General features: G+C 39.8%; 1 protein-coding gene across 1 annotated transcript in view; it reads right to left on the bottom strand.

Annotated features, from left to right (window-relative positions):
* Window positions 1–20,982, bottom strand: part of SMURF2 (SMAD specific E3 ubiquitin protein ligase 2) — a 145,691-nt gene extending 124,709 nt beyond the window's left edge. The window contains exon 1 of the mRNA XM_044005578.1: window positions 20,888–20,982. Within this exon, the coding sequence (XP_043861513.1) occupies window positions 20,888–20,939 (52 nt within the window). The 5' untranslated portion in view covers window positions 20,940–20,982. The remainder of the gene's footprint in view (window positions 1–20,887) is intronic.
* Window positions 20,983–25,314: the final 4,332 nt, after the last annotated feature.

The following is a 25,314-nucleotide window of genomic DNA, read 5'->3' as shown; positions in this document are numbered from 1 at the left end:
CTGAGCCAATTGGAGACTGAGCATGACTAAGGAGCACCCCCCCACCTTTCCTGTGGGAGGGACAGTTAGAGGCAGTTAGAAGAAGAGGGAGAGGGAGGGTTTTTTTGGTTTTTTTCTGAGAGAAACAGGGATGGAAGGTAGACAGTTAGAGGAGCTGTTGGTGTTTGACCTTCGGACCAAAACAGAAGAGACTACAAGCTAATTCTCCTTAGAGCTACAGATTTCAGGTGTTTTTAAACCAAAGCTAGCTCTTGGAGTTAGCTGGGCTGGAGGCAGGTTCAGGGTGGCTGGGGCCTTTTTACCCCAGAGATTTAAATTCTTTCTCATTGTCCCTGGCTCTATTAATCTCACTTGTGGTTTAAATTTGTTACCATTAATAAACCTGTTTTGTTTTTGAAAGAGGCTGTTAATTTCTTTTCTTACCCCAATATTAAGGTGAGTCACCCAATTAACTCTTCCCATACTAAATTTGGCCCTTACATACCATTAGAGGCAAAAAAATTTCTTGGGCAAAAAGAGGTCATGAGTGCAAAAAGTGAGTAGAAAACCCTGGTTTAGAGAACCCTAAACAGCCACCAAAGAATTTGACTGAAACAATTAAGAATTTCAAGAAAGTTGCAGAATGTAAAATAACCCATGTAAATAAATCATCCACATTTCAGTAAGTTACAAACAAAACCCAAGGAAGAGATGAAGAAATTATATTTAAAATAATTACAACAAAATACCTTTATAATTTAAAAAATAATAATAATTACAAACACATTACAAAATGCATTAAATACTTGCTTAGTTTTCTCATCTGTAATATGGGGATAACACTATACTAACCTTCCAGTGCTGTTGTGAGGATAAAATGAGATATTTACAAAATAACCTTTAAGTGTTATATAAATGCTAATATCATCACCACCAATATTACTGCTAGGATGCCTCTTAGCATTACATTCATTTCCTAATATATTCTTCCTGTGAGAGTTGGAATAATGCCCCCTGCTGGGAGGAACATTTTGTGAGCTCTGGCCTGAGGCAAGCCATGAGGCCTTGGTGTCGGGAAGTGATGTTTGCTCGTGGGTACTGTTGATCAAAGTTGCCAGCCAATTAGCTTGGAACTGTGTGTGTGTAGACAGCCTTGTTTCCTGTTCGAGAAGAGACTTCTGGGAGGAGGAAGGAAGTGTTGGGTCTTTTTAGTTCCTGACCAAAAAGATGGCAGGTCGAATGCTGGGATCTCTTAGAAATAGATTTTTACCTTTCTCTCTGATCATTAGATCCTAATGCTCTTTAATAAATACTTAAAAGTCTAAAACTTGCTAAAGCTTATGGCAACCACTCCTTAGATTTTTAGACAGTCTAGCTAGAATTTTAGCCCCTTACAGATAACAACTTTACACTCCCCTATTCATTAAGTCTTCCCTTGAAACTCTGAGGGTCTTCCCCTCTTAGACTGATTCATTATTTTTTTTTTTTTGTGGATTCTTTTTTTTTTTTTTTTTAGTGAGGCAATTGGGGTTAAATGACTTGCCCAGGGTCACACAGCTAGTAAGTGTTAAGTGTCTGAGGCCGGATTTGAACTCAGGTACTCCTGACTCCAGGGCCGGTGCTCTATCCACTGCGCCACCTAGCTGCCCCTAGACTGATTCATTATGAAAGCAAACTACGCCAACTTCTTACCTAGCTTTTCCTTACTGAACAGGCGTTGTCTCAAACAAACTGAGATTTGAGAAAGACCTTAGCTTAAAAAGTCCAAGGTCTCCCACTGCATCCTGGGCCATAGACAGTCACCCTGATTTATGTCTTGCCACTGGACTCCAACCATTCTGGAGGAGAGTGAAGCTGATGACTTTGCACTGCTCTGCCTCACTTAAATCCAATTCACTTGCAAATCAAGATACCAAGTTCCTGATGTCATTGGTACTCTTCAAAAACAAAATATGAACAAGCCTTCCCTGGTAACAAAAATTTTAAAGGCTAAACCAACCAATTAACTATGTCTACCAGTATAGACGATATTTCATACCAATAGTCTCTCCCTCTCCAATGAACAAAAGAATGTACACTTTCCAAATTCTTGTCAGAAAAAGCTTAGTCATTATAATTACAGCTTTTAATTGTATTTTTTCTTAGTTCTGGCTTACTTCATTATCTATCAGTTCACATGTCTTCAAATGTTCCTTTGAATTCTTCGTATTTATAATTTCTTGTGATATAATAAATGGATATGTAAATAACATTGGAAGGCTGATTATATTGAAAAAAACATTAAGCATACATTATGTGCTAGGCACTGTGAATACAAAGATACGAACTGAATAAATACCTGTTGCTAAGGAGCTTAAATTTTACTGGGTATTTGTTGCACATATAGAAATAAATACCCTAGAAGGACTGAGGACAGAGAGAGTCCTGCCAACAGGAGGGAGAGGAGGGATTGTGTAGAAGGAGGGATTGTGTAGAAGAAGGGATTGTGTAGGAGGAGGAGGAAGCACCTGAGTGAACTTTGAAGAAAGACAAAGATTTTCAAAGAAAGAAAGAGTCCAGTTCAGGCACCAGGAAAAGTTTGTTCAAAAAGGCAAAAGGTGACGTATCATAGACAGTGACAGAGAGTGTGCCAGGAACTGAGTTTGCCTGGAATGCAAAGTTCTTTAAAGAAAATATTAAGAGCATCTAAGTGGTATAGCAGATAAAGCACTGGCCCTGGATTCAGGAGGACCTGAGTTCAAATTTGACCTCAGACACTTGATACTTACTAGCTGTGTGACCCCAGGAAAGTCACTTAACCCTCACTGCCCTGCAAAAAATAAATAGAATAGAATAGAATTTTTAAAAACAGGAAAGGGAAATATTAAGAAATAGGTTTAGACTGAAGCAATGCATCCAAAATAAGAAGGGAAGCAGAAAGCTGGGAAACAATTTTTATAGCCAGTATTCCTGATACAGGCTCAATTTCTAAAATATATCGAGAACTAAATCAAATTTATAAGAATGCAAGTCATTCTCCAATTGAGAAAGTCAAAGGATATGAACAGGCAATTTTCAGATGAAGAAATCAAAGTTAGCTATTGCCATATGAAAAAATGCTCCAAATCACTATTGATTAGAGAAATGCAAATTAAAACAACTCTGAGGTACCATCTCACACTTATCAGATTGGCTAATATGACAAAAAAAGAAAATAATAAATGTTGGAGAAGCTGTGGAAAAATTGGAACACTAATGCATTATTGCTGGAGCTGTGAACTGATCCAACCATTTTGGAGAACAATTTAGAACTATGCCCAAAGGGCTATAAAGCTGTGCATATCCTTTGACCTAGCAATATCACTATTAGGTCTTTTTCCCAAAGAGAAAAAGGACAAAAAAAAAAAAAAGGAGAAAAAGGGAAAAGGACCCACATGTAAAAAAATATTTATGCCTGCTCTTTTTGTGGTGGCAAGGAATTGAAAATAAGGGGATGCCCATCAATTGGGGAATGGCTGAACAAGTTGTGGTATATGAATGTAATGGAATACTATTGTGCTGTAAGAAACTATGAACAGAGGGCAGCTAGGTGGCGCAGTGGATAGAGCACCAGCCCTGGAGTCAGGAGTACCTGAGTTCAAATCCGGCCTCAGACACTTAACATTTACTAGCTGTGTGACCCTGGGCAAGTCACTTAACCCCAATTGCCTCACCAAAAAAAAAAAAAGGGGGGGGGGGAGAAAGAAACTATGAACAGGCAGATTTCAGAGAAACCTGAAAGGACTTACATGAACTGATGCTGACAGAGGAGCAGAATCAGGACAACATTGTATACGGTATCAACAACATTGTGTTCTGATCAACTGTGATAGACTCTTCTCAGCAATACAATGGTCCAAGAAAGTTCCAAAGTGTGGAAAATTCTCTCCAAGTCCAGAAAAAAGAACTGTGGAATTTAGATGCAGATTGCACCATACTATTTCTACTTTTTTTGTTTTTCTTTTTTGAGGTTTTTCTCTTTTGTTCTGATTCTTCTTTCACAGCATGAATAATGCAGAAATATGTTTAATGTGATTGTATATATATATATAACCTATATCACGTTGCTTGCTGTCTTAGGGAAGAGGGAGGGAGAAAAATTTGAAACTAGAAATCTTATAAAAACAAATGTCGAAAACTATCCCTACATGTAACTAGAAAATAATAAAATGCTTTTATGACTAAAAAAAAAAAGAAATGGGTTTGGAAAGGTAATTGTGGTACCCTTTAAATCAGACTAAGAAGCTTAGATTTTATTCTCTTAGCAATGGGGAGTCAGTGGTGGTTTTTACACAGTGACACAGTCTTGTGCCTTAGGAAGATTATTTGGTAACTCTGTGGAATGGAATGGAAATAAGAAAATGAAATTGCTCTTAAAGTAGTTCAAGAAAAAAAAATGTAGTTCAAGAGAGAGATCATAAGGATCTGAATTAGGATGGGAGCTCTGTGAGTGGAGAGAAGGGGGCACAAGTTATCTTATGTGGATAGAATTAATAAAACACCAACTAATTGATTATAAGAGGAAAAAAGAATCAAGGACTACTGATATTACAAACCTGGTTAACTAGGAAGAAAAATAGGGAAGTATGGAGGAAGGGTGGGTTTAGAGAGAATATCAGTATAAACTGAGAATTAGAAGAGACCTCAAAAGCCAACTAGTCTAAACCTTTCATTCAGAATTGATGAAACTTGAGTTCTCAGGGTAATTAAATGACACAGGTAGTATGTTTCAGAATTATGATTTGAACCCAGGTCCTATGATTTCCAGAGTCAATGCTATTTTCATTTTAACCCATGTTGACATTTGAGGTGCCTATAGGACCTCAATGACTGGTAACAATAAGGAAAAGTCCTTCTATAATTCGGAATCACATATATTCCAAGCCTAACCTCGTAACACTTCTCTTGGTGTACTCCAACTAATCTGGATTGCTCTCTTCTCCCTCCTTCCCCCAAGTTGAATTCTTGCCATTTAAGGCCCTTCTAGCATGTCACCACCAAGGCACAAAGGCTTACACACAAAGAGAGTTTGGGGGAGGGGAGAGGGAAGGGCTGTGGGTATGGATGTGGGTGTGTCACAGAGAAAGATTTGGAAGGAATTAGATAAGTTCAGTTTGGACATGTTGAGTTTAAGATGTCTACAAAATGATGCAAGACTGGAGATTAGGAGAAAACTTAAAGCAGGATAAAAGAGATATGAGGGGCAGCTAGGCGGCACAGTGAATAGAGCACTGGCCCTGGAGTCAGGAGGACCTGAGTTCAAATCCAGCCTCAGACACTTAACACTTACCAGCTGTGTGACCCTGGGCAAGTCACTTAACCCTCATTGCCCAACCAAAAACAAAAACAAAAGAGATATGAAAATCATCTGCCTAAAGATCATATTGAGCCAATGGAACTTATGAAATCACCAAGTGAAACAGTATTCACAGACAAGAGACAAAGGGTCCAGGACAGAGACATAAAGGATAACCATAGTTGGACCAAAGATCCAACAAAGTAGACTCAGAAAGAAAAACTGGTAAGAGCAACATCACAAAAACCTAGAAAAGAAATATCAAGGAGAAGAGGGTAATACACAATATCAAAGATTGCATAAGGATCAAAAATTATAAGGATAATATTTTACCTGTCAGATCTATAGATAAGGGAATAATTTATGACCAAACAAAAGATAGAAAACATTATGGAAAGGAAAATGGATAATTTTGATTACATGACATTTAAAAAGTTTTGCACAAACAAAATCAATAAAGCCAAGATTAGGAGGAAATCAGAAAACTGGGAGGGGAGTGGGAAATTTCACAGCAAGTTTCTCCAATAAAGGCCTTATTTCTCAAAAATATAGAAAACTGAGTTAAACTTATAACAATGCAAGTCATTCCACAATTGATAAACTGTCAAAGAATATGAACCGTTTTCAGAAGAAATCAAAGCTATCTAGAATCATATGAAAAAATGCTCTGCATCACTGTTGATTAGAGAAATGCAAATTAAAACAACTCTGAGGTACCCACTTCACACTCATCAAATTAATTGGCTAATATGACAAAAAAGAGAAATTACAAATTTGGAGGAGGAGTGAAAAAATAAATGCACTGTTGGTGGAGTTGTGAACAGATCCAAGTAATTTGGAACTATGCCCATAGGGCTATAAATAAAACCATGCACATTTTTTGACCCAAAAAAGCCACTACTATAGGTCTTTACCCCAAAGAGATCAAAGAAAAAGGACCTATATGTACAAAAATATTTATAGCAGCATTTTTTGTGGCAAAGAATTGTAAATTATGGGACAATCCATCAATTAGGAAATGGCTGAACAAGTCGTGATATATGATTGTGATGGAATACTATTGTGCTATAAGAAATGACTAGCAGGATGCATTCAGAAAAACCTGGGAAGACTTACATCAACTGATGCAAAATGAAATGATCAGAACCAGAATATTGTACACAGTAACAGTACAATGATTAGGGGTAAATGACTTTTCTCAGCAATACAATGATCTAAGACAATTTCAAAGGGCTTGTGATGAAAAATATTATGCACCTCCAGAGAAAGAAATGATGGAGTGTGATTTCAGACTGAAGAATACTTTTTTACTTTCTTTATTATGGGGGGGGGGGAGTTGGTCTGCATTTTCTTTTGCAACACATAATATGGAAATGTTTTACGTGACTGTACATGTAGAATCCATATCAAATCATTTTATCTTCTCTGTGGGGGGGGTGAATGAGAAAATTTGGAAGTCAAAATTTTTTTTAATGAATGTTAAAAATTTCTGATTACATGTAATTGAGGAAAAATAAAATTTAAATTTAAAAGAAGTATGAGGATAAAGAAAAGCCCGTTATATTTGGCAGTTGAGATCATCAGTAACTTTGGAGAGAACAGTTTCAGTTGAATGATAAGGTCAGAAGCTAAAAACTGCAATGACTTAGGAAGTGAGAGGAAAAGAAATGGAGGGATCAAAAATAGACAGCCTTCTCAAATAGTTTAGCTACAAAAGGGAAGAGAGAAAATGGGATGATAGCTATTGAGAATGGACAAATCAAAGATTTTTTTGAAGATCAGGGAGACACATGTGTGTTTGTATGCAGAGGGAAGCAACAAGCAGACAGGGAGAGATTGAAGATGGGTGAGAGAACTGAGGGAGGGACCATGCTGAAGAAGAGGTGATGAAATGAGATCACTTATGCAGACAGAGAAATTAATCTTGGCAAGGAGAAGAAACCTTTTCATGTGAGACAGGGATGAAGAGAGACAAAGTGGCAGAAGGCATCTGAGCAATGTGAGATCAGGAGGAAGGAATAAAGAGGTAACTTTAAGAGAATGGCCCCGGGGCAGCTAGATGGCGTAGTGGATAGAGCACCAGCCCTGGAGTCAGGAGTACCTGAGTTCAAATTCGACCTCAGACACTTAACACTTACTAGCTGTGTGACCCTGGGCAAGTCACTTAACCCCAATTGCCTCACTTAAAAAAAAAAAAGAGAGAGAATGGCCTCAATTTTTTTCAATTAAGTACGAAACAAAGTTTTTAGCTGAGAAAGTGAGAGGATGTGGAGCTATGGGAAGCTAAAAAAGCCAAGGTCTCCCACTATAACCTGAGCCAGACCCAGTCATCCTGACCTATGTCTTGCCACTGGACTTCAAATTACTCTGGAGGACAGAATGAAGCTGATGACTTTGCACAGCCCTGCCTCACTTAAATCCAATGCTCCAGCAAGGCAAGACATAACCTTCCAAAGGTCACTGGTTCTTTTTGTGAATCAAGGAGAGAGGGGGCAGCCAGGTGGCGCAGTGGATAAAGCACCAGCCCTGGATTCAGGAGGACCTGAGTTCAAATCAGACCTTAGACCCTTGACTATGTGACCCTGGGCAAGTCACTTAACCTTCATTGCCCCACCAAAATAAGGAGAGAGAATCAAGGACAGACAACAGCAATAGTGTAGAAAGGAGGAAGAAGAGGGTAGAACTTGCTATTTCTCATAATTGAAATACATGAGAAGAGTACACAAGAATAGAGGAAGGGGGAAACTGGGCATCAGATGATCTAGGCATCACTTATCAAACAGGCAAAAGAAGGCTGAGCATATACCACACACACAATGAATTTGGTGTAGAAATATATAAAATTTAACAGGGAATCAAGTGGGGGGTAGGAGAGTGTTAAGAGGGAGGATCATATTGAAAAGGGAATAGATGTCAACATTGTAAACAAACTTCTTAATCCTGAAGGTAGAATAAAAGGGATAAAAAGAAAAGAACTTAATACCAAAAAGGTGCCTTAGATTGCCTCTCAGAGAATTTCAGAATGGCTGAACAAAATGTGTTATATAAGTGTAATGAATTATTATTGCACCGTAAGAAATGAGAGACAATTCCAGAGAATCCTTGATTTTAAGAACAGAGAGTGAATCAAGAAGAACCAAAAAGACAATTTTTTTTACAAGGACAACAATAATGTAAAGAAATGGTTTTGAAAAGTTTAAGAACTCTAAATCAATAGAAAAGTTAACCACATTTCCAGAGGACCTCTCCTGAATGAAAGAGGACATAAAGTGAAGAAAAAGACATATATTTTTGGACATAGCTACTATGTATGAATTTGTTTTGCTTGACTATGCTTGTTCTCTCAGTTACTAACTGGAAGGAGAATTGAGGGAATGAGATGCATTAGCAATAGTGCTGTCAGAAAATACAAATAAAGAGAGCTATTGAAACATTTTTTTTAAATGCAAAGAAGCTAACAAAAGGAAATTCTAAAGGAAGCATAGACAAGCTGGACAATTTTGGAAAGTTAACATGTACATACTTTTTTAAATTACCTACTTTTTAAAAAAGCAAATAGCATGAAATAGAGATTTGTTGATTTCATACACATCCCTGTTTATGTTTGCTTTAAGCCTTTTTTTTTTTTAGTTGATATTCAATAACAAAAAAAGAAATTAAGACACTTGGCTCAGGGTTATATAAAAGAACTGGGAATAAGCCCCAGGCTCCTGATTCTAACTACAATGCACTCTTCTCCAACATAGTGAATTGCATGATTAATAAAAAATTTCTATTTTTGTTTTAAACAGAACAAAGGCAAGGCCAGATCCCTGAAGCATTTTAATAGACCACCAATCCCCATTAGTGAAAATCTACTTTTTGAATCTGGATCACTAAAGCAGTTCTGAATTCTCCAAACTACACTGCTTTCTAGGCCATGTCTCTTCATCTTATCCATATAGGTAACATGAAAGACTGTCAAATGTTTTGTTAAAATGTACAAATGCTAAAGCCTCCCTCTGTTCTATTAGTCTCGTCTGCCTTGTCAAAAAAAAAAAAAAGGAAATTAAGTTAGTCTGGTTATGTCCTGTTCTTGATGAAGCCAAGCTGGCTTTTAGTGATAATCATTTTCCTAAATGGTCACAAATAATCCTTTTAATAATGTATTCTAGAATTTTGCTAAAAATTTAAAATAAGTTCCAAAGCACATCTCTGTAAACTCTACTACCTTCCCCTTTGAAAATCAAGACATTTTTCCTTTTCTGGTCCTACAACACCTTTCCATATTTCAAAGATAACCAAAAATGGCTTAGAAATCATTCCATTTTTTCAGAGGACTTGGGTCCCAAGTACAGTTATCCCTTCCATATAGCGACTTTCCCCATTATGATTTCAATATATCATACATTCAGGGCAGCTAGGTGGCGCAGTGGACAAAGCACCAGCCCTGGATTCGGGAGGACCTGAGTTCAAATCTGGCCTCAGACACTTGACACTTACTAGCTGTGTGACCCTGGGCAAGTCATTTAACCCTCCTTGCCCCGCCAAAAAAAAATATATATATATATATACACACACATATATAGATGGTATTAAAAGATAAAACATGTTGAGATTATATAATACTATACATATATTTTGTGCATTTCTGAGTTTCTAAACTTTTTCTGTGTTATCTACTGGCCTTCATGTATCGTCTGTGGATTCTGCAAAACTCCCCACCTAAATTCCCATTTAATTTCTTATGCCAGCCTATAAGGGGGAGCACCGGGCCCTGGATTCAGGAGTATTTGAGTTCAAATCTGGCTTCAGACACTTGACACTTACTAGCTGTGTGACCCTGGGGAAGTCACCTTCATTGCCCGCCCCCCCCAAAAGAAGGCAAGCTGAGATTTTTTTATAGTAGCAAAGAAATGGAAACAAAGTAGAAGGGCAGAGTGGGGGAGGGGACAGACAGAAGCAAATCCCTTTTGAAGAATGATAGGATGAAAGAAGATGGATACTAGAATAAATATCATGGGGAAGGGAAACAGTTAACAATAGTAATCATGAAAAAGAGAAAAGGGGGAAAAATTGTACAAAAAATATTTATAGCAACTCTTGGTGGAGGCTAAGAATTGAGAATCAAGGGAATGTCCATCAATTGAGGAATGACGGAAAAAGCTGTGTTATATGATTGTAGTGGAATGGTCTTGTGCTACAGGAAATGACAAACAGGATGATCCCCCAAAAACCATGAAAGACTAATGAACATCGATGTATAGTGAAGTAAGCAGAGTGAGAGGACATTGTGCGTAGTAACAGTGGTATTGTTCAATGAGCAATTGTGAATGACTTAACTACTCTCAGCAGTGCAATGATCCAAGACAATCCCAAGGAACTAATGAGGAAGCTTACTATGTACCCCTATAGAAAGAACTGATAAAAAGAACACTTGTGGATTGTACATATATAACCTGATTGCAATCTTGTGGAGGGGGGAGGAAAGGGAGGGAGGGAGGGAGAAAAATTTGAAACTCTAAATCTTATGAAAATGAATGCTGAAAACTACTCTGTGGAAAATAAAATAAATGTTTGTTGCTAAATAAAAAAAAGGGGGGGCAAAAGAAGGAAGGGCAGAGTGGGGGAGGGGACAGACAGAAGCAAATCTTTTTGAAGAGTGATAGGATGAAAGAAGGTAGATAATAGAATAAATATCATGGGGAAGGGAATAGGATGGAAGGGAAACAGTTAACAATAGTAATCATGAAAAAGAGAAAAGGGGGAAAACTGTACAAAAAATATTTATAGCAACTCTTTGTGGAGGCTAAGAACTGAGAATCAAGGGAATGTCCATCAATTGAGGAATGATGGAAAAAGCTGTGCTATATGATTGTGGTGGAATGGTCATGTGCTATAGGAAATGACAAACAGGATGATCCCAGAAAAACCTGGAAAGACTAATGAACATCGATGTATAGTGAAGTGAGCAGAGTTGGGAGGACATTGTGCATAGTGACAGCAGTATTGTTCAGTGAGCAAATATGAATGACTTAACTACTCTCAGCAATGCAATGACCTAAGACAATCCCAAGGAACTAATGAGGAAGCTTACTATTCGCCCCCATAGAACTGATAAAAAGAACACTTGTAGATTGTACATATATAACCTGGTTGCAATCTTGTGGAGGGGGGAGGAAAGGGAGGGAGGGAGAAAAATTTGAAACTCTAAATCTTATGAAAATGAATGTTGAAAACTACCCTTACATGTAACTGGAAAAAATAAAATAAATGTTTGTTGCTAAAAAAAAAAAAAAAGTACAGCTCTTGGGGCAGCTAGGTGGCACAGTAGATAAAGCATCGGTCCTGGATTCAGGAGTACCTGAGTTCAAATCTGGCCTCAGACATTTCACACTTACTAGCTGTGTGACCCTGGGCAAGTCACTTAACCCCCATTGCCCTGCCCCCCCAAAAATGGGGCAGCTAGGTGGTGCAGTGGATAGAGCACTGGCCCTGGATTCAGGAGGACCTGAGTTCAAATCTGGCCTCAGACATTTCACACTTACTAGCAGTGTGACCCTGGGCAAGTCACTTAACCCCTATTGCCCCGCCCAAAAAAAAAATGGGGCAGCTAGGTGGTGCAATGGATAGAGCACTGGCCCTGGATTCAGGAGGACCTGAGTTCAAATCTGGCCTCAGACACTTGACACTTACTAGCTGTGTGACCCTGGGCAAGTCACTTAACTCCAATTGCCTCACCAAAAAAAAAAAAGTACAGCTCTCTAGAAAGGAGATTTAGACATGGCAATATAATAGAAGAAAATATAAAAACCATAAATAAAAATATGTTTTTTAAAATGCCAACATAAGCTTATATTTTATCCTAGTGGCAACAGGGAGCCACTGAAAGTTTCTGAGCAGGAGGGTATTATACCAGTCCTTGTAGTCTAAGGTAAAACAAAATAAAAACACGATGAACTTTAAGACATAATATTTCATTATAAATTCATTAGTTATGAAAAAAGTGCCACATAAGGTCAAAGAAGGGAACATAAAATAAATGGTATTTTACTTGGGCTTTAAAGGATAGGCAAGAATTCAACTAAGAAAGAAGACATTTTAGGCATAAGGAACAGCATGAACAAGGAACTGAAGAAAAATACAAGGCATATTTTGAGGAATTAAGTGGTCTAGTCTTAATCAAATGCAGAACAAAAAAAAGCAAAATGTGAGAAAGGTAAGTAGTGCTGCAGTGTGTAGGATCACCCTGAGCCTTAATCTGATCATTAATAAAAGAGGCACACTGGGTTACATATATGATCTCTAAGGTCCCTTACAACTCTAAATATTATGATAAAGAAAATTAAAGTGCTGGACTAAAAAACTCTAAGGATACTACACAAGCAGCAAGATACACCAGGGAAAATAGCAATGGTTCCAGAATCAAACAACCTAGGTTCAAATCCACTTCTGACATTTACTCTCTCTGTCATATAGATTTCCTGGTTCTCAGTTTTCTAATCTATAAATCGAGGAAAGGAAAGAAGGACTCAATTGCCTTTCAGGTTCCTTCCAGGTGTAGACCTTATGATCTCATATTTATCAATATAGAAGATTCCCAGATCTATATATCCTGCCCCACCCACATCACTAACTGCTTTTTGGACACTTCAAATTACATGTCTCATAGATACCTCAAACCCAACAAGACCAAAGAAAATTCATTATCTTTTCCCTCAAAAAAACTTCCTTATTACTACTATCAAGAGCATCACAATCATCCTAGTCATCTATGCTTGCTTGCAACCTCAGTGCAAAGTTCTTCTCATTCCCACTCAACACATATCCAAACAGTTGGTAAATCTTCCTCTCATATAGGCTTCTACCATTCACTCAGCCATCATCCTAGTACAGGATTTCTTTTCCCTGGACTGCTGCAATAACATTGTAATTTATCTCTCTGCCTCAATTCTCTCCTAATTCCAAGCTACCCTCCATTCATTCAATTAGTTAGTCAACAAACAATTTATTAAATGCATACTATATGCCGGGCACTGTGTTAAAACTGATAGGGGATGCAGAGACAAGCAAAAACCAGTCCCTGATCTCAAGGGGCTCACAATCTAATGGTGGAGAAAATATGCAAACTATGTACAAGCAACATATACACAAAATAAATTTGAGATAATCAAAAAAGGAAGGCATTAGCATGAAGGGAGATCAGAAAAGGTTTCTTGTAGAAGATGGGATTTTTGCTGGATTTGAAGCCGTAACAGCCAGAAGACAGAGCTGCCAAAGTTATTCTTTTAAAGCACAGGTATGACTGTCACACACACTCCTATACCCTACCCCTCTACCAAAAAGAAAATTAAAAACAAAAACTCCAGTACTTCCCCATCACTTCCAGGATCAAATATAAAGTTGTCTTTTAAAATTCTGAGTAAACTAGTACCCTCCTAATTTTCCAGTTTTGGGGTTTTTTTAATGCTTTATTCCCCTCCATGCATTCTATGATCTAGCTATACTGATCCCCTTGCAGTTTCTCTCACAGGACATGTTCTGGTAGTGGTTCCATGTCGGATGCAATGGATCACTCAAAGCCTCAGAGTTATTTTTGAAAACATATGCATATACCCCAAGTAAAAAGTAGTTCTCAAAGCAATTAAAAGCAGTCTAGAGAAAAAAAAGCAGTCTAGAAAAGTAAAAGCTATCAGCAAGGAAATAAGACGTTTCCTAGGGCTTCAGGAACTCTGTAACAAAGTCTTAAAAACCACTTTTATATTATTCTTTCTCAAAGGGGCCACAGCTTGGTCCTAGATCAATCAACCTGGAGACAGTTAATTCAAACTGCCCCACAGCTTTTTTCACTCACATTAGTTTCAGATGTTATGGGAACACAGGAAGTTAACTCACCTCTTCTTAATTCCACCAGTTTATTCTGACCCACAACAACATTCCATCTCTGAACTCCATGCCTTTGCACTAGCTGTACTCCATGCCTAGAACATGCTTCCTCCACCTCTTAATTGCCCAGGTTTCCTTTGATTCAGCTCAATTTTCACCTATTGAAGGAAGATACCTTTCCTCATGCACTTCCTCAACTTCTTCCATGTAAGATTACCTTTGATTTACACTAATGTATGTGTGTATGTATGTGAGTATACATATATTACATACATATACATAATATTATATACATATATTACACTGAGAGATAAAGAAAGAGAGAGGTTACACCCTTTTTTATTATCTCTTTTTAATCCTCAGGAGTAATATAATAGCATCTAGGTGGCACAGTGGATAGAATGGTGGGCCTGAAGTTAGGAAGACTCATCTTCAAGGTTGAACCCAACCTCAGACACTTACTATCTGTGTGACCCTGGGCAAGTCACTTAACCCTGTTTGTCTCAGTTTCCTCATCCGTAAAAAATGAGCTGGGGAAGGAAATGGCAAACCATTCCAGTATCTTTGCCAAAAAAACCCCAAATGGGATTGATTACACAACTCAACAACAAGATCTATTTGGTTCCTTCCTCTTCAGCATTAAGGAGTTTATTTTGGACGAAAAGTTCAGCCACAATCCTTCTACACTCCCAATTAGAAAAATTCCTAATACCTAAGCAGAGGATGGACTATCTGCTTAACAGTAGTCACTGGCTTCTTTTTGGTTGAGGTTAAGATTAGGTTTAATAAAAATATCTGGAAAAAATTGTTTAAAAAGATTTGGGTAACAAAATAGCAAATAATATTATAGTGTCTGGATGGACAGACATTTAGGAGGAGACACTGGGGAAAAATCTGACCTTGGCTTGGACATCTCTAAGCCTGGATCCTCCTCTCTATATCTCTTCACCATAATTCACATTTCCCTTTTGAAGCTAGGTGGAAAGGCAGATAAAGAGAACTGAACAAGAAGTCAGTAAGACTGACTACTCTGAACTCAGACATTTATTAAACCATGTGGCTCTGGGAAAGTCACTTAACTTGTCTGCCTCAACTATAAAACAGAGATAATAATAACACCTACCTCACATGGTCATTGTGAGACATTTGTAAAGTGAATAACACAGGGCAGCTAGGTGGCACAGCGGATAAAGCGCTGGCCTTGGATTCAGGAGGACCTATGTTCAAGTCCTGCCTCAGACACTTGACACTTACTAGCTGTGTGACCCTGGGCAAGTCACTTAACCCTCATTGCCCCCCCCCCCCAAGTGAATAGCACAGTGCTTGGAACATAGTAAGAACTTAATAAATGCTTGTTCTCTTCCCCCTCAACAAAGGTATGTTAGAAAGTTCAAGCTTACTAAACCCTCTTCATCTTCTCACTCTCTTAATTCTTAGATAGCTGCTGCTTATTTTTTTCTTGTTGTTTTTATTTTGTTTTAGAAATTTTATAAAAATTCTTAAGATGTGAACCAGTGTAATAGTGGCTTTTATTGAATCAAGGAAATATTTGACCTGTTCACACTTGTTCTAACTGTTTAATTCAGCAACAAAAAATACCAACCTAACAAAAGTAATTTACTTTTAAGTGGGTGGTAGAATTAATGGAGTCCCACACTTGTATGTATAAAGTTATTTGAATGTTGTTTTTCCCCATTAAAATACCAGCTCTTTGAGAGCAGGGACTGTTTTTGCCTTTCCTTGTATTCCAAGACCTTAGCCTGCAATACAATAAGTGTTCAAAAAATTATTGATTGACATGGTGCCCTCAAGCAGGCTGTGAGACATGACAAATGAGTACTAACTCAGGAGCAGTTGTCTAAAGGATGTTTTCCAAATGTAATGGCTGACAAAAAGAATGAGTCAGTCAAACAAATAAAGCCAATGGACATCCCATGTGTTTCACTGATATCCCTCCAATGCCAGGAGATCTAAGGAAAAAACACACTTTATCCCACACATGCATCCACTACTGTCTATGGTAAATTTATGGAAGAGCATAAATGAGACACAGCATGGACATACATGAATGGATTATGATCTGAATCGCTGCAAGGAATGCCTACATTGATGGGATTCATTGGAGTACTAGAGTAGTAAAATATTACAATTAGGAGGAGGGGGGAAATCATGGAACAGAAATTTCAAAAGCATTTGAAATCACTATTATGGAGAAGTACTTTATTAAATTTTTATATCTAAGATACTAAAATTGTTAGAGACACCAATAAACTGTATATTTATAAATATTGAGACTATACAAAATTCTAAATTTTACAAAAGTTCAAATATGGGTACACATTACAATAGACATAGGAATACACATCATCCAACCCTTCTAAAACCTTGTCTACTTAACATTTATCAACTCCCGTAATAATCCTATCTTAAATTTAAAAAAATAATACAACTTCATCTAAATCAATTTGATTAATGGAGACAGCTTTCTTCAAGCTATAGCTACTTTTAAGACAAAGTATAGTGACCGCCCACAAATGCTACAGGGTAGGTAGGCTTTCTAAAAAAAGAGGTTGTTTTACTACCACATTTTCAGGATTAAATCAGTCCTGCGATTTTGTACCAACAAGTGTTGTACTAACAATACAGTTAGGGACTTAGGACTTAGGTAAATGCTTGAAATCCAAGGCCTGAACATTGAGTTCTCATAACATTTTCTAAAACCAAAAATCTCCCAAGCTGAATTATTTCTTTTCTTCCTAACACTACCCCGAGAACTAGTTATCACCTTTCATGAGAGGCAGTTGCATATCAAAGAGATATGTGTATATGCACATATACACATGGCTATATCCATATATATGTTTCTACAATTCATAAAATATTTTGGAATTAAAGATAGTCTAAAAACTAAAACTCTAATTACACACCTAAAGAATGATTTATGATAAAAGAAAGCAAAGAGCAAAAGCCTTAAAGAATCTTATAGCCAGAGTGCACCACAAATACCAACTGTTAAAATGCCTGCTAACAGTATTTTCTCCTGTTATGGAAACCAGATCTAAATAAACTATTGAACACTTAGTGTAAAGGTATGCCAAACATTTCTCAGAACTTTCTTAAGATCTTAACAAAAAATGAAGCCTAGGTTAAATATTTAATTTGGCTTCTCAAAGATAGACTGAGAAGTTGGGCATTAGCTCCTGACCAATTCCTGGACTTAGATCAAACGCTGCCCTGTCATTTATCCAGTCAGTCAAAACAATGTTTTCCATCTAACCCATTAGTGTTTATATCCTAAAAAGCTGCTAATTAAATCCAGCTCTAGAAATCTATTTGTTAAATCTATACCATTTAATTGACAAATAATAAAGGGGAAGAAAGAGAAGATCTGTGCCAAAATAGAAAACTGTCACTCTATAAAGCCAAAGAGGAAAATAAAATGAAGATTTGTAAAAGTTCATCAAATTTCAAGAGTAAGCCACACTGTAATAATTTCCAATTGTTTTGTCAATTTAGACTTCCTAAAACTATCTTATAATAAAGGGCAATATAGATGAAACTGAATGATTTTTTTTAATTTAAGGTAAAATTATTACTGGAATAGATAAATGTTAAGTATACAAGATTTTAGAAGGGTTGGGCTTGTAATTATAATGTGTATTCATATTTAAACTTTAGTAAAACTCAGAATTTTGTAGTCTCAATGTTTATAAATATATCAAAGTTTATTGGTGTCTCTAACAATGTTAGTGTCTTAGATGTAAAAATTTAATAAAGTACTTCTCCATAAAAGTGATTTCAAATGCTTTTGAATTTCTATTCCATGATTTTCCCCATCCTCTTGATTGTAGTATTTTACTATTCTAGTATTCCAAAGCTTTCATAATAAAGATACATTGTATCCTGAAATTTATCAAAATCTAAAAATACATTAATTCAATTATTACATTACATTTAATGAATTTATATTTAATAAAGTTTAGTTTGATGCTCTGAAGGTCTTTCCATCTAACAAACCTACACTGCACATGCTTTATTGAATTTTATATACATAGAAAGGAAAGTACTTTAAAACCACAGGAACACAGTTTAAGAACCTAATTAATGTCTTACATGGAAAACTCAACTTCATTTTATTTGTGGAAAATTAGTTCACACTTCCATTTTCTCCATTTAGGTATGGATATAAGAAAGATAAATAGCAACAATACTACTTTTGATGCCTATTGTTCCATAATCCATATGCTTAAGGTTAAAGACACAGACCTGAAAAGGTGGAGCTATTACACATTCAGTCTAAAATAAATCTCTCATATTTATCAACCAAATTTACATCAGTTTTTCATCTCAAAGGTTTTGGCCATTGACTCTGAAAGTGCTATCAAGTGCTCAATTACCAAATTAATCCACATAATAAAAAAGTCTACAGTTACTAGTTTTTTCTTTTTCTTTTTCTTTTTTTTAGTGAGGCAATTGGGGTTAAGTGACTTCCCCAGGGTCACACAGCTAGTAAGTGTTAAGTGTCTAAGGCCGGATTTGAACTCAGGTCCTCCTGAATCCAGGGCCGGTGCTCTATCCACTGCGCCATCTAGCTGCCCAAAATTTTTTTGCGGGGCAATGGGGGTTAAGTGACTTGCCCAGGGTCACAAAGCTAGGAAGTGTCAAGTGTCTGAGGCCAAATTTGAGCTCAGGTACTCCTGAATTTAGGGCCAGTGCTTTATCCACTGTGCCACCTAGCCACCCCTAGTTTTTTCTTATATCAACCAACAAGCAATTACACATTGCATGAATCTCTGAGAATGCAAATATAAAAGTGCTACAAACCCTGCTCTCAAGGAGCTTAGAGTCTATAGAAAAGTACAGGATATATGCAAAATAAATACCAATGACCAAGAGACAAGGAAGAAGGCCTCGTGAAGGAAATGGTTACTTGAGCTGAGCCTTGAATTAAGGTAGAGCATCCAAAAGACAGAAGTTAGAAAGGTGAGCATTCCAGGAATGGGGGACAGGAGGGAGATATGTCCTATACCAAGAACAGCAAATAGCCCATACTTGCTAGCGTGTAGAGTTCAGGAAAGAGAGTAATGTGTAATTACCTTGGACAGATAGGCTAGAACCAGGGCTTTAAACGCCAAACAGGGTAGTCTGTACTTTATCCTAAAGGCAATGATGAGGAGCCACTAAAATTTCTTGAGCAAAGAAGTGAAGTCAAACCTGACAGGAGGATCAATTGTAGAGCTAAGGGACTGGAGGAGCTATTGCAATAGTCCAAGCATGAGGTTATGAGCCCCTGGACCGGGGTGGTTGTGGGGTAAGATACCGAGGAAGAAGAATCCAAAAGAGTTGGCAACTGATTAAATATGGCCAATGAATAATAATAAAGAGTCATGGATGACACTAAGTCAGGAACACTTTGGTAATGGGAAGAATGGTGGTGTCCTCAACATAAACACTGGTGGGTTTAGGGGGAAAAGATAAAAAGACTTCTGTAAAGAAAACAATTTATTCATCAAACCATACATAAAACACATATTTTGATAAAACTGGGTATCAAATAAACTAGTGACCTGGAATCCCCCCCCAAAGACAGAGTAAATGACTCATTTAGACAACAAAAATTAAAATTTGTTTACAATGTCATATTAGCATTTAATACACCTGAAAGCATAACTATGAAAAAATATACTTCTTTTAAAATTAAAGCCTAGCATTTCTTTGGTTTATTTTTTCAGTTGGCAAACTTTAGCCAAAGGGGGGGAAGGGTGGTGAGGCTTTCCTGATATCAGAGTTCATATATGTAAAAAGAATTTTCCTTTTCAAATGAGTTCTGAATTTACACTGTGGTACAAGTTCTTAAATCTCAATCTCTCTCTCTCTCTCTCTGTCTGTCTGTCTCTGTCTCTGTCTCTGTCTCTCTCCTTCTATGAGCTCCCAAAAATAAGCATTCTAAAGGTAGATTATACTTAACACTAGCAAAAAGCAAAATGTGTTGATCGGGCCTGATTACTCTGATCCTAGACAACAGAAAAGTGGAAGATTCAGGAATTCAGGTGTCCAGCGGATCGTCTACACAACCCCTCCATCTACAACAAAGACTTGCAATGTATACAAACACGGCTTCCAGGTTACTCTTCACTTGCAGCAGGGAGTCAAGAAAAAGCCTTTAACCTGAATACTGATCGCAAGGTGCTATTTCAGAGGAAATATCCCCAAAACTCTTCGTGCTCTCACGAGATAACTTCATTCAAGCTCTGCAGGGCATGAGGCGGGCAGCACAGCACTGGGACAGAACCAGGCGCAAGAGTCTGCTCCGGACCTCGGGGAACTTTTCAAACTCCAAGCCGAGTTCAGAACCTGACTTCCCCTCTAAAACACACACCCATACACTAGCATTCACACATCCTCACACGCAGACACAAGCGAGCACGCAAACTCACTAAAACACCAACACGCGCACACTCACTCACTCCCCCCAACAAAAGACCAGGGGTCGCCGGGGGGCTGCCGAGGGCTTCAAAACGGCGGCCCAAGACACGGCTCGGGCTCGGGCTCGGGCTCGGACTCGGACTCGGCCGGAGGCCATCCGACCCCGGTCCCGACACCTCCTCCCGCGCCGGGCCGCGGCTCCCGGGAGCACAGAGATCGCGGCCCCTTCGGCCAGGCCCGCCCCGCCCCGCCTCGGGTCGAGCTGCCTCGGGGCTCCCCGCCGGCCCGTGGCCCTCTTCTCACCTGTCAGGCGCAGCTTGACGGGCCCGTTCCTCCGGCCCCCGGGGTTAGACATGGCCTCGGCCTCGGCGGCTGCGGCTCGTCCAGGCCCAGGGCGCGAGGCGCCGGCCCGGGCGTCTCCCAGTATCCGAGCGCGGGGCGGGCAAGCCGGGGGCGGGCGGGCGGAGCGGAGGCGCGACCGAGTCACCAGAGTGGCCGGGGCTGGGGCTGGGGCTGGGGCTGGGGCTGGGGCCGGGACTGGGGCTGGGGCTGGGGCTGGGGCTGAGGCTGAGGCCCGGGCCGGGGCTGGCGCTGGGGGCTGAGCAGCCGGAGCCGCGGCCGCGGCGGCCCCAGGGTCCCGGATGTGCCGAGAGTCCTCGCCATGAGCCGAGGAGAGAGCGGGACGCCGAGATCGCTCCCACCGCGCCCGCCCTCTCCTCCGGCTCCTCGGGCTCCGGCCAGCCCCCCGCTGCCCTGCTCGGCTCGGCTCGGCTCCGCGGAGAGGGCCGGGCTGAGGCGACGCCGGGGCTGTGCTCGAGGTTCTTCGTCTTCCTTCCTCCACCCACCCTCCCTCGGAAGAAACGCGCTCCAGCCGACGCTGCCACTCAGTCTGAGGGGGAGGGGGTGCTGAGCGGTTGTGGGGGGGGGGGGGTGACAAAAGGGAGAGAAGAACTGGGGCGGGGTCTGTGACGTCACGGGGAACGCGAGGGAACGGAAGAAGCCGAAGCCAAGAGGAAGGGAAGAGGCCGGGACTGAGCGTCCGGTCCGCCGTCACCGCCGCCTCCGCCGACTCCGGCAGATAGTCTTGACCTATCCCCCGGCCTTGGCACTGTCCCGCCTCCTCACATGCTTTTCAATCCTAGGGAGAGAGAACTCTCCCCTGAGCCCCGAAGAGGCGGGTAACCGGCCTGACGTCCTCACCTCCAGCCAGGGAAAAGATTCGGTTCCATTCTTAAGAGGTGGGGTCAAATTCCCCTCCTCCGGTCACCCGAGCTGGGGAGTGGACCGAACTCCTAACCGAAAGACAACTTTGCTCCCTGATCGAGCCCCTTCTAGCATTTAAAGCGTGAGCCTCACCATGGCCAGGGAGAGGAGGGAATGATTCTCCCTCTACTTTCATTCTAGGAAACCTAGACACTAAGAAGTTAAATGCTACCCCACCCCCCTTCTTTGCATTCTTCCTGGAGCAGCTGAGCTACCTTCTCTTCGGATGGTCCTGTTGCTATAACACCGCCCAGGCTTAGCGTCCCTCCCAACCCCTCCCTCCAGGGGTGACAGCTGCAAAGCGTTCCTAAAGCTCTTGCTACCTTGGGTCAGCCTCCCGTGCTGAGCGTTTGGGGATACAAAGAAAAAAGGAAAAACAAGTCCCTGCTCTCAAGAAGCAGACATTAATGGGGGAAGCTATATGAACATGAAGAGCTCTATATATACAAGATACATTCGAGGAAGATAGAAGTGTCATCGGCTAGTGTCCCTGTGGAGAAGAACTGACTAGGCAATCCTTCCCCCCCAAAAAAAGGAAAAAAGAAGGGAGGCTGATTCTTCCCCGTACCAGCTTTTCTCCTATTGGGTGGCCTGAGAACGGGACCTTCCCTTCAGGCTCCTCTACTTCGTATTTCCTCTCTTCCCAGCCAAAGCCGGAGTTTTGCCTGGGACTCCTGGGTTCAAAGTCTGGGCTATAACAAAGAGCTCCCTTCTGTAGCCTAGGGGAAAGGGAAAGCCTGGGATCTAGTTTAAATTCTGCTTTGGGAGAAGCTTATAAAATGAATGTTATTACTAAAATCATAAGAGCTTGATACTCCCAAATTAGGGAGGTGCTACAGCTACAGCTAAATGGTGCGGTGGACCTGGAGTCAGGAAGACTTGTGTTCAGATCTAGCCTCAAACACCTGCTAGCTGTGTGACCCTGGGCAAGTCACTTAACTTCTGTTTGCCCCAATTCCTGAACTGTAAAATGGGGATAATAATCACACCTACTTGGAAAGGTTGTAGTGAGGATCAAATGAGATCATTCTAAAGTGCTTGTAGGGGATATATAAAAGCTTATTCCCTTTCCCCTCGTACACTGAACAAAAAGTGAAATCCTCTGACCTATTTATTATTCTATGTGTTTAAGCTAGTCAGAGGCACCCCTCATTTCCCCTTTTCCAAGAACTGAATAAATGTATGTAGGGCAAAGCAGTCATAATTGACCGTGGATTTTGTGGGAAACATTCAGGATAAATAAATGAAGGAAAAAAATAAAAAGAAACAAAGGAATAGAGAGGGGGAAAAACACATGAGCAGCAGTTAGCAAACTGGGAAGTGAGAATTGTAAAGAGTAAAACCTTTCCAAGTTTTCCTTAATTCATAAATAGATGGTTGTCTGGCCACTTCAATTCGAGTTTCTTCATTTATCAAAGGCTGAGTACTGAAGCCATGCTTCCTTGCTTAGTCCTCAGAACACAAGCATACTGCCTGTAGAAAACCAATAGGTATTTCTCTTCAGTGACGTTCATCCCTGCCACTGCACCTTTCCATATTCTGTCTCTTCCCTTCCCTCAGAAAGACTACTTCTTTTCAAAACTTCCAGGTGCCACTGAAATCTGTGGTTCCAGTCTCATGGCAGGTAGAACTGCTTTCTCTCTCTGAGATTACAAATCCCAGAATTCCCAGTGAAGACTCAGACCTTTATTTTACTCATGGGACACAATCCAAGACCTATTCAATACCTTGTTACAAAAGATACTTTTAGGGAAGGCACTAGTACTCATAGGGAACTAGGAATGGCCCTGAAGAAGGTGGCAAAGGTGACACAAACAGGGCTTTGAAGGAAACCAGAACCAACACAACAGTACAGAGATAGTAGATAGAACATAGGGCGTGAAGAACAAGAAGAAGACAGTATTTTGAGTAGAAGTAAAGAGGGTAAGGGGAAGCTAGGTGGTAAGGGGAAGCTATGTGGGGGCAGCTAGGTGGTACAGTGGATAAAGCTCCGGCCCTGGAGTCAGGAGGACCTGAGTTCAGATCCGGCCTCAGACACTTAACACTTACTAGCTGTGTGACCCTGGGCAAGTCACTTAACCCCAATTGCCTCACAAAAAAAAAAAAAAAAAGGTAAAGAGTCAGGATGTGAAGATGTTTAAGTGCCAAATGGAGGCATACACATTTGTTCCTAAAATCATCACCAAGTATTTATTAAGCAGCTACCATATGCCAGGCACTTTCCTAAACCCAAAGGTCCTAATAGGGAGCCATTAAAATCTATTGAATAGGGAGATGACATGAGCAGAACTGCAGTTTAGTCACTTTGACAACTGTATGGAAGATATAATAGCAAGGCAAGAGACTCAAGGTAAAGGAGTCAATTAGGCTATGGCAATAAACCAAGTGAGAGCTGATGAGGCCTGAACTAGGATAAGACTATGATTGGAGAAAAGGAGGTATATCCAAGAAATGTTATTCGGGATAAAAGAATAAGATGTAGGATAAGTGAAAGTGAAAAGTCAAGTACCACACTGAGGCTGCAAACTTGGATGACAGGAAGTATGTTGCTGCCCTCAAGAGGGCATAGGGAAGTTTGGAAGAGGTTTGTGACTTTTTTTTTTTTTTTTTGGCGGAGCAGTGGGGTTAAGTGACTTGCCCAAGGTCACACAGCTAGTAAGTGTCAAGTGTCTGAGGCCGGATTTGAACACAGGAACTCCTGAATCCAGGGCCGGTGCTTTATCCACTGTGCCACCTAGCCACCCCTAAGAGGTTTGGGCAGAAAGAAAATTAATTCTGTTTTGGATATGTTGAGTCCAAGATGCCTCCTGGACTTCCAGTATGAAAATGGGGACTAGATAATTCAGAAGAGATTAAAGCTGTCCTTGAAGATCTAATAATCATCTACAGAGAGATGAGCATTGTACCTCTGAAAGCTAATGAGAATACCAAGTTTGAAAGCATAAGAAAAATAGAGAATAAGGCCCAAGACAGATTCTTAAAGAACATCTACAATTAATGGGAATGACGTGGATGAATATCCAGTAAAGGAAACTGAAAAGTAATGACTAAACAGAAGACAAGTGGGAAGAAAGAAGAGTCATAAAAACCCAGAGAGTACGAAGAAGGCCATGATCAACTGTGTCAAATGCTGCAGAGAGTTTAAACAGGACTGAGAATAATAGGCCATTAGATTTGGAAATTAAGAGATTACTGATTACTTTGAAGAGAGCAGTTTCAATTGAGTGATGAGATCAGAAACCTCAATGCAAAGGGTTTAGAATAGAGAGAGAGGAGAGCAATTTGGAGGAACTGAATATAGATGACATTTTCAAGTTTAGCCAAGAAGGAGAGGAGAGATATAGAATAATAGTTGATGGAGATGGTAGGATCAAGTGAGGATTATTTTTAAGGATGAAGGAGACTTGGGCATTTTTATAGACAGAGGGGATTAAAGATTAGAGTAAATATGATAGCAGAGGCAATCT

Source organism: Dromiciops gliroides, chromosome 4 (genome assembly GCF_019393635.1).
Source record: "Dromiciops gliroides isolate mDroGli1 chromosome 4, mDroGli1.pri, whole genome shotgun sequence".
Taxonomy (NCBI): Eukaryota; Metazoa; Chordata; class Mammalia; order Microbiotheria; family Microbiotheriidae; genus Dromiciops; species Dromiciops gliroides.
The sequence above is the reverse complement of the archived record's forward strand: the minus strand, read 5'-3'. Positions and strand labels throughout refer to the sequence as shown.